Genomic DNA, 9,816 nt, shown 5'->3' with positions numbered 1-9,816 from the left:
CATTTGTTATTTTCTGCCTTGTTGAACTTTGCTACTAGTGCTGTGGCAAGATGGTATCTCACTGTTATTTTGATTTGTGGGATAAACCTTTGATGTACACAGTCTTTGACCCACCTGTTCTACTCCTAGCAATTTACCTTACAGATAGAATTGTACAAGTAAACAAAAACCCATGTAAAGGACATTCACTGCAACATTATTTGAATTAGCAAAATACTAGCAGTTGATTTTATTTAAAAGAAAAAGAAAATGAAGTAGACCCGTGAAGAATGAGCTCCTTATGGCAAAGGCAACATTTGCCCAAAACCAAAGATGAAAAGACTAGGAGAGACAGGGAAACCAGACGAACGGAAACCAGAAATCCAGGAAGGAAATAGGGAGGGTGCTGACATGTTGTGGGAACTACAACCAATGCCATAGAACAATTTGTGCATGGCCTACTGATTGGAAAACTTGCTATGTAAACTTCCACCTAAAGCACCATAAAAAAAATTTTTTTATTTTGGTAGATATGTATTCCTGTGGTAAGATATCCAAAATATAAAGGTAAATGAAAAATTAGAGAAAAATATGTATAATGCGATTCACTTCCATCTTAAAAAGATGTACCAGCATGCTTACACATGCAGAATGAGGATTCACAGGAAGGTGGGTTGAGGAGTGGGAAGGAGTGCTGTGCTTTTATATATTTCTATGCTATTTGGTTTTTTCATGAGCTTATATTTCATTTCTAATAAAAACCCAGCCTCACCCATCTAAAATAGATACCTCTGCTCTGTGCACAGAAGAGTTAACACAGTAGGCCTGAGACTGCTATGCTTAAAAAGGCTTGCTTGCAAAGTTGGTCCATGGGTGCAATCTGGCAACTTGGATTTCAGGAGGGTTCTCACCATTCTCTGACAAGAATGGTTTACTGTGCTTAAATTGTCTGTACTAACTGTATGGTTTGTTCTAAGCTCCTGCTTTCCTTTTGAGAATCTAGAATTCAGTACATGCTAGGAAGAAGGTACCTACATGACTGACCTCCAACAAAAACCCTGAAACCTAGGCTCAAGAGGGCTTCCCCAGTAGAAAACACTTCACATACACTGGCACATTTGCTCTGGGGGAATTAAGAGCATCCTGGATGACTCCACTGGGAGAGGACTTCGGGAGTTGTGTGCACGGCTGCCTGCACACTTCACTCCATGCACCTTTTCCTTTTGCTGATTTTGCTTTGCATCCTTTCACTGTGAGACACATCATAGTCATAAGAACAACTATAAGTTGAATACTGTGAGTTTTTCTGGCAAATCACTGAACCCCAGCAGGGACCGTGACACACCTCTATTTTTCTTTTCTATAGCATCCTCTCCTTGACCTTCACAGGCTTTCCAAAATTCACATATTAACTTAACTGTAAGCTCCATGAAGGGTAAGAAGTATGTATATTATTGACCACTACACACCACATAAATTCTCAAGGAAGCTGTTCGATAAAACTAGAGGGAAAAGAAGTTCAGTTACTAATAAATCATGATCTACTGAGAGTCATCTACTAAGCAATGCTCCTTTTTAGATTCTGCAGTCCCTGAAAGACACCAAAATTAAAGACAAAAATCAATTACAATGGCAAGAGCAAACTCTGTATTTGAGGCAAACTCCTCAATTCTCTTTCCCTAGCCCTCACTTGTGTTTTTTTTTATTGTGATTTGGGTGAAGATTTACAGAGCAAATTCACTTTCCATACAGCAGTTCACATACACTTTGTCTCATGTCATGGACCACAGTTTACCACAATGCAACAGCTCCCCTACCACTTCCTCCCCATAGTTACCTCTTCCCAGTGTCCACCCCCTCCATACACTCCTGCCCCCTGAGCTGTCTCCCTGTGCATAAGCAGCCCTTCTTTCTTCCATGATTGTTCTCTCCAAGGAGTGTATCTACTTGAGGTAAATGTTTTAACTCATACGCCTGTATTTTGTTTGGCTGGAAACCACAGGTGTGGGTTCAATTCCAGACCTGAAGGGCAGCTAGAGGCCATAGTCTCAGTGGTTCCACCAGGCTCTATCGGACCAGCAAACCTAGTCTCCACCTTTTTTTTTTCTCTCCAAATGATTTTGAGTTTTGTTCCACATTGTTCTCCCTCTCTATCAAGGATCTTCTACATAGATCCCCTTTCAAGTGGATGACAGTGGTAGCCAGGCACCATCTAGTTCTTCTGGTCTCATAGTCATATAGGCTGCAGATCGGATGGTGTACCAGTGCTAGGACTAATTGTTTCCATGAATTTTGGTTTTCTTCATTCTTCTTTGCTCTGGACGAGGAGAGACCCATCGTTGCACCTAGATGGCAGCTTTCTAGCTTTTAAGATCCCGGTCGCTTCACTTGTGCTCTTACTTGAAAGAAACAACTTCTAATAAGATGGTCAAGCATCCCAGCCTTTACTGGGCCTCTGTGCTTCTTCTCTGATGAATATTCTGAGAGATTCCAAGCAGCCACCTGAATGTACCCACTGACAGGCTCCCTCTGGCTAAGGATGAGGGGACTGCCTCGAAGGAAAATCTCATGGCCTAGGAATTAAAGGCAGGCTTCAGCATGGCCTGAAGGAACATTTTCTGCTTGGTCATGCCCATGTTTCTTAGCTCTCGCGTGGGACGAAGTCTCAACAGAGCAAAGGGAAGGCTCGGGCTTCCTGCAGGTCCTCAGCAGCAGGCTGAGCACATGGATGCCCAGTGACAGTACAGAATTCCTCCACCTACTTCCCAGGGAGGAATCCAAAAAACCAGAACCACTGGCATCAAGTCAATTCTGACTCATAGAGACCCACGGGGTTTCTAAGGTTGTAAATCTCCATGGAAGTCGACTGTCCCATCTTTCTCCTGCCGACCTTTTGGTTAGCAACCCAGAGCCTTAACCACAGTGTCAAGAGAGCTCCTTTTAGGGAGGAATCAGAGGACCTGAAATGGCTTTACAGAGACTTTTTCATTCTGGCCACAACAATGCCCAATGAGACACTCTCTCCCACTATGAATCCAGGCTCTGATAAGCAAAGTTGCCAGAGTTAGTAAATCCCACTCTTTCTCATCTTCCAGGTAAATTTTCTCCCCATCCAGCCTCCTAATGAACATAGAGAGACTAGGCAGCCCTTGGTGCTTTTAACGACCATAAAAGGTGCACAGTTCCAAACGGTGGTGCACTTCATGCATCTGTGCTATTTGAAAGTTTGCTGCACAAGTCTTGTCAAGAAACCATCAATGTAGGTATCTGCTGTTGGGCTTTCAAAAACTTTAAGAGTGGAGGGGCACAGATTTGGGCTTAAAAGGACCCGTCTTCACTTTTCATTCCAGCTGTTGGTGGAAGGCTGCCACAAGAAGCCCAGGCAACAACACCGAATTCCTTCTGGATTTTCAGGAAACCCTGAACCCCGTGGACCTCAGAGGGGCAGAGCCACAGATCTGCACCAGCAGAGACAGCACTGCAGTGGCAGCTTCAAGTGCACCTGGGAAACAGTCCTTGAAGAAACCTTCCTGTTAATATTCCTCATGTCTGGTGCACCCTGGGCCACTGTCAGACCAACAGGAGGCCCCAGGCCTCCTAGTACCCCCTAAGATACACATGGATTCACATAATGAAAAAATATGCTCCCAGGTGCTCAAGCCAATTCCTTCTTCACTCTCCCTGTGGCTAGTGGTTCCCCTCCTACCCTACCTTTGCATCTTAAAATATGAAAACTCTTATTAGCCACCACTGACTAGAGAGCTGGAAACTTGGGAAGCTGAGACGTTAATCTTGTGTTGAACTCCAAAATGATATTTCTGTTTCAATCAAAGAAAACGTGCCTCATTGATGACTAATTCCCTGATGTTCCAGATATCTTGGAGATGGCAATGGGCAGGGGTCTGCCCCTTGCAGCCCATGTGCTGGGACTGACTCCAATCCTCCCTAAAGCTCTTGCTTTAGAGCCACACGATTTAACACGGTTTACTTGGCTTTAAGTCTTTGGGTCCATTTTCCTGGGCGTATTTCTCCATTTCACCCCATTGCATTTATCTAAAGCTTATCACAAAGAGAAATTAATCTGCCATTTCTTCAGTGTTATCAGGCTCCTGCAGTGAGTTCAGCATCATGTGGCCTGGCAGAAAGCCTCCCAAATCCTGGAAAGTTCTGTTCTGGGATTCCTCTGCAGGGCTAAAGCCAGCGACAGCATCTGCACCCACATCCACAGCCTTTTGGGACACTGGGGCCACACCTGTCCTCATTCCTCCTCTCCTTTCACTGTCACTTGTGTGCACATTTACCTGCCACTCACATCCCCCTCAAATATAAGGAACTAGTGGGTAAAATCTTACTCATCTTGGTGGGACACTGGGTGTTGAGGGCAGTGCTTCACAAGGTAAGGGCTTAAAACTCATTTGCTTAGATGCCTTGGTTCCTCTATCCATAAAATGGACACAACATTTGCTATCTTTTTGCTATGCTCATGAGAAGGAAATATCAAAATTTTAGAGACAGTAGAAATTAAGATTTTAAAGTAGTAAATTAAGTATCCCTTAAATTCCACATTCTATTCCGTTTATCTTAACTTTTAGCTTATTGAGCAGTTCTATAGACTTCTGTGATGGTTATGTTTGTGTGTCAACTTGGCTGGGCCTGGTTGAGTGGCTGGGCAGCTGGTGGTAGTTATTCCCCATGATGAGACTGGTGATCAACTCCATGGTGGGATCTACCACAAGCAGCTGAGTAGCTGCCCTTGGGTATGTGGTCTGCTTCTTGTATATAAGGAGAAGCTTTGAGAATGGTCTCTAGCCTATGGCACGCTTGGACCCTGCATGTAGCTGTGTCGTTGCTCAGCAGCCTGCCATGCTCTGCCAACCTTGGGACTTACAATGGACTTAAGTTAACGGCCTGCCTTGTGATTTGGTAACATTGGGACTGTACCTTTTTATCTGTCAACCTTGGGGCTTCTCAGCCTCAGCAGCCAGCGGCTGTCTGAGTGAAGAAAAGCCTCCAGCAGAGCTGGACTCCAAGGTTGAGGGGCTTTCACCCAGCCCCTAGAGCCTGGCACTTTGCACTTGGACTTAAAGCCTCCAAATTGTAAGAATAAACTCCTGTTTGTTAAGGCCATCCCATTTGTGGTATGTTTCCTGTCAGAGTGGCACTAGGTAACCAGAACAACTTCTAAACAAAAATTAAATGCACTGATATCAGGACTTGAAGGGAATTAAGTAATTTTACATCTGCAGCAGGAGATGGAGGAGACATAACACAATGAATGCCAGAAACATTTGTATCTTGACATTCATCCCTGTTTCTCTATCAGATTGTCACCTCTCTCGTTTCCCTTCTCCTCTACTCTCCATTAGCTGGTACCTTTCCCAGTGGTCTCCCTCCTACCTGCAATCTTTTCTCCATCCCAAATGCTTTCAGATGGAATAGCCAACACACACACAGAGTTACTTTCCCCCTAGCCGACATTTTGGCCTTCCCCCTTTGGTAGAATGTGGCCAATACCAGCACCCTCTACCCCCTACCTCTTGCTGGGACATTCTTGCTCTACTTCCCCACTTTCTGGTGTTCTTTACCTTGCTGGCCTTCAGGATGTTGATCTGCTCTTCATACACCGTGTCTCTGTTTTTCTCCAGAAAACCATCTGAATGGTACTCCACCTAGGGCCATGGCAATGGGGAAGAGAAAGAGTTGCTTCTCTAGTACCTAAGTAGTTTCAGCTTAGCTAGGAAGTGTTTTCTAAAGAGTTATGAGTAGACAGGAAACCCACAAATGTTCTCATTTTAACAAACTCAATATGTGATCAGCATTTACACAGAGGGAACTGAGCACTCATTTCGTGGGGAAAACATTGCTTGTTAAAGATGTTCCCATAAGATGGCCTTTAATAGAAAGCTTCCTTAGGGCTCTATAAATGCAGCTCCTCAGCCACACCCACCATGTACTGAAACATAATCTGTATCTTAACAAGAACCCAGATGACTTATTAGTACATTAAAATTTGAGAAGCACTGAGCTAGTGCATATCAAACAGAAATCCGTTTAGAAAAAATTATATATACACAAGTTATTGACAAAGGCACTATTCAAAGATTAACACGTACTCCATGTAATAACTCAAACCATGCACATACTTTGTTTTCACTCCCTCTTCTCTCTCAAGCTCCATGAGGGCAGTATTTAACTGATCTACCTGCTGCCGTACTCTCAGGAGTAGCCCCTGTTTGGCACAAATGGTTAAACACGCCACTACTTGCCAAAAGATTGGTGCTATGAATGCACAAAGAGGCATCTTGAAAGAAGGGCTTCATGATCTGCTTCCAAAAGTTCACAGACTCGAAAACTCTATGGAGTTCTATCCACTCTGCACACATCGGGTCACCATCAGTCAGGATTGACCTAATGGCCACTAATAACAATATATTACCAGGGGAGAGACCCTCAATAAATATTTGCTAAATTCATGATTAGGAAATAGCACACTCCCCTTGCTTTGAGATGGAGTGGGATGGGTAAGAAAGAACAAAAGGAGAACCTATCTAAGAGACTCAGACTACCTGCTTTGAATAGGGTAGCTTCATCTTAGCCAAGAAGCCCTGGAACCTAGATTAAAGTGCAACTGGCAGAGTGCCAAAGCCAGCAAAGAGGTGACCCACCTTATCCGCAAAGTGGGCAACAATGAAGGATGTGTTGGACATGCGTGGTTTTTGGAAGTGCTGCCTGCTGGAATGCCGGTCATAGAGTTTCTGAGTCCAGTTCTGGTCAGTACCTTTGGGCACCTGCAGAAGCAAAAGACAGGGCTTTGTGAAGAGGAAAAAGGGAGTGAAGAGTCATGACAGAGGGATAGAGCCCATCAGTAAGGTGACCCCATGAGGCTGGGTTCATATATCAGAGCCTGGACCCTAACAACTGTGGAAAGAATTACTTAACTGTAGACGTTTGGGATCTTGTCATGGTATTCCCTCAACCTGTCATGCATGGGTCAGCTCCCTTGATGCCTACATGAGTGTGCTGAGCCTCACAAAATCTGCTGATTGGCAGACATTCGAAGTGTTAGGATTGAATGGAGGTAGAGGTCATAGAGTCTCAGCCATGGAACAAATGTGAAGATGCTGCTTCTTCCCTCCAGCCTGGCTACAGATGTCAGTGCCAAGGACACACCTGTCCATTTCCAGTGCCAAGCTTCTGCTCACGCAGGGTAACTACTCCATCAGGAAAACTGGCCTTCTCACTCTCAGCTCATCTGAATACCACTGTACAGGTGAGGCTCAAGTCTGCCCTTCTCTCGGAAGCCTTTTCTGACCACTCTGGCACTTGAGTCCCTCTTTGAACTTGAAACTCTGAATGAAACTCTCATATGCACACACTAATTTTGTTTTCCACTGGTTTTTGTGCATTTTCTGGTCACTACAAACTCTAAGCTTGTTCAGTTCAAGAACTGTATCTTACCTTTCTTGTTTTGTTTTTGTCTTTCTTGCCCCTCAAAGAACTTAGAATTGTATTCTGCTCAAACACTGGACACCTAGTACCTAGTGATTGCTCTACATGGTACAAATCTCTGCCTCCTTCCAAATGCAAATCAAGATTTATAGGTTGTACTACATTAAGAATTCTGAAGGGCAGCCTCACACAATACATTTGTGGAGGGCTTCAAGTGTGAAAAAAAACATCTTGCTTCATTGAAAACAACAATGGACCACTGTAACCACCACTCACAATGTCAAGGACGATGGCAACTCTTCCGATGGGAAGCTCTTCCCCACCTATGTCAGACTTGAACACCATTCCACACATCCATTGATGAAGACAAGTCCATCCCTCAGTCACAAATCACTGATTGACTTGACCTTTATTAATTTAGATAGTACATTTGGATCAGACAGGGTTGAAAATGACCCTTGCAGTAGCCATTTTTCAAAAGGCTTTGCTAAGTAAATTAATGATAAAATATGTGTCATAAGGAAAATGCTTACATGCTGGAGAACATATTTCTTAAACACTTTGTTAGCAAATGGATTTTTCTCAATATTCAAATTTGGTGTAACTAGAATACTCATCGCTAATGCTGCAGGAAATTCAAGGGAAAAAAATCTCTTCTATGAAGGAGGCTATTAATTGTGTTGGGTAGACAAAACAAAACGTTTAATTCAGCATGTATGTGTGTGTATATATATACATATATATATGTTGTTGTTGTTGTTATGTGCCGTCGAGTCAGACCTGACTCATAGCGACCCCTCCTTGGGTTTCCGAGGCAGTATCACTACGGAAGTAGGATTGCCCAACCTTCCTTCCGAGGAGTGGCTAGTGGGTTTGAACCGCCAGCCGTCTGGTTAGCAGTCAAGTGCCTTAGCCACTATGCTACCAGAGCTCCCACATATATATATAGTGCTTTATATTTGTTTCCGAGCACCTTGTGTTTAGAAACACCGTGTGGGAAAGAAGTCTGGAAGGTGGGTCTGTCAGGAGGTGAGGCTGGAGGACAGATAGAATTGGGGCAGAGAGAACTAGAAAGACAGGGCCATGATGGAAATCCCTGTCTGGGCCAACGTGTCTATTTGCTAGAAACAGAAATCATCCTGGCTTGAAAGTGAAATTGGACTTCTGTTGGAAGGTTCCATAATCCACATATTCACTAGTGCAGGTTGGCAGGAAGCCATGAGAAGGGAGAGCAGCAATCAAGGTCAGGTGTGTACATAACTCCTGACAAGGCTCGGTCTCTCCTCACACCCCTCTCCCAGGCTAAAAACAAGGGCCAGCATGAACTCACAGAGCAACGGTTCAAAGCTCAAGCACTAGGCTGCTAATTAAAAGGTAATCAGTTTGAATCCACCCAGTGGCTTGGTGGGAGGAAGACCTGGAGATTTGTTTCTGTAAAGATTACAACCTAGGAAACCCTATGGGGCATATTTGGTCACATGGTGTTGCTATGGCTGGAATCAACAACTCAACAGCACACAACCACTACAAACTCACAACAGACATTAATAGCTAATGCCTATGTGTTGTTCGCTGCTGTCCAGTCAGCCCTGACTCATGGTGACCCCATGTACAACAGGACTGGACCAATGATCCACAGGGTTTTCACTGGCTGAATGCTGGAAGTAGATCACCAGACCTTTCTTCCTAGACTGTCTTAGTCTATAAGCTCCAATGAAACCTGCAACATGCAAGCCCCCACTGACAGATGGGTAGTGACTGCTTGAGGTGCACTGGTGGGGAATCAAACCCGGGCATCCCACATTGTTGTTGCTGTTAGGTGTCGTCAAGTCATATGCATACCAGAACACCATCCGGTCCTGCACCAGCTACATGATCCTTGCTATACTTGAGCCCATCATCGCAGCCACTATGTAAATCCATCTCACTGAGGGCCTTCTCCTCTTTCATCAACCCTCCACCCTACCAAGCATGACATCCTTCTTCAGGGAATGGCTCCCTTCTGACAACATGACCAAAGTAGGTGAGATGAAGTCTGGCCATTCTCATTTCCAAGGAGCATTTCGGCTGCACTTCCTCCAGGACAGATCTATTAGTTCTTTTAGCAGTCTGAGGTACTTTCAGCATTCTTCGCTGGCACTACAACTCAAAAGCATCAATTCTTCTTTGGTCTTCCTTATTCACTGTCCAGCTCTCACATGCATACGAGGCGAATGAAAAGATCATGGCTTGTGTCAGGTGTACCCTAGTCCTCAAGGAGACATCCTTGCTCCTCAGCACTTGAAAGAGGTCCCTTGCAGCCAACTTGCCCAGTGTTTTATATATATCATCTAATGTCCTGACTGTTACTTCCATTGGTGTCGATTGTAGAACCAAGCAATGTGAAGT

At 44.3% G+C, this 9,816-nt stretch overlaps 1 protein-coding gene across 1 annotated transcript in view; it reads right to left on the bottom strand.

Moving 5' to 3' along the window:
- Nucleotides 1–9,816, bottom strand: part of MYO5B (myosin VB) — a 351,393-nt gene that overhangs the window by 189,732 nt on the left and 151,845 nt on the right. The window contains exons 14-15 of the mRNA XM_007943854.2: nucleotides 6,645–6,767; nucleotides 5,565–5,648 (exon numbers count right to left, since the gene is read on the bottom strand). Of these exons, the coding sequence (XP_007942045.2) occupies nucleotides 5,565–5,648; nucleotides 6,645–6,767 (207 nt within the window). The remainder of the gene's footprint in view (nucleotides 1–5,564; nucleotides 5,649–6,644; nucleotides 6,768–9,816) is intronic.

This window comes from Orycteropus afer, unplaced genomic scaffold (genome assembly GCF_000298275.1).
Source record: "Orycteropus afer afer isolate SDZICR_OR568_19922 unplaced genomic scaffold, OryAfe1.0 scaffold00113, whole genome shotgun sequence".
In the NCBI taxonomy this organism is placed as follows: Eukaryota; Metazoa; Chordata; class Mammalia; order Tubulidentata; family Orycteropodidae; genus Orycteropus; species Orycteropus afer.
The sequence above is the reverse complement of the archived record's forward strand: the minus strand, read 5'-3'. Positions and strand labels throughout refer to the sequence as shown.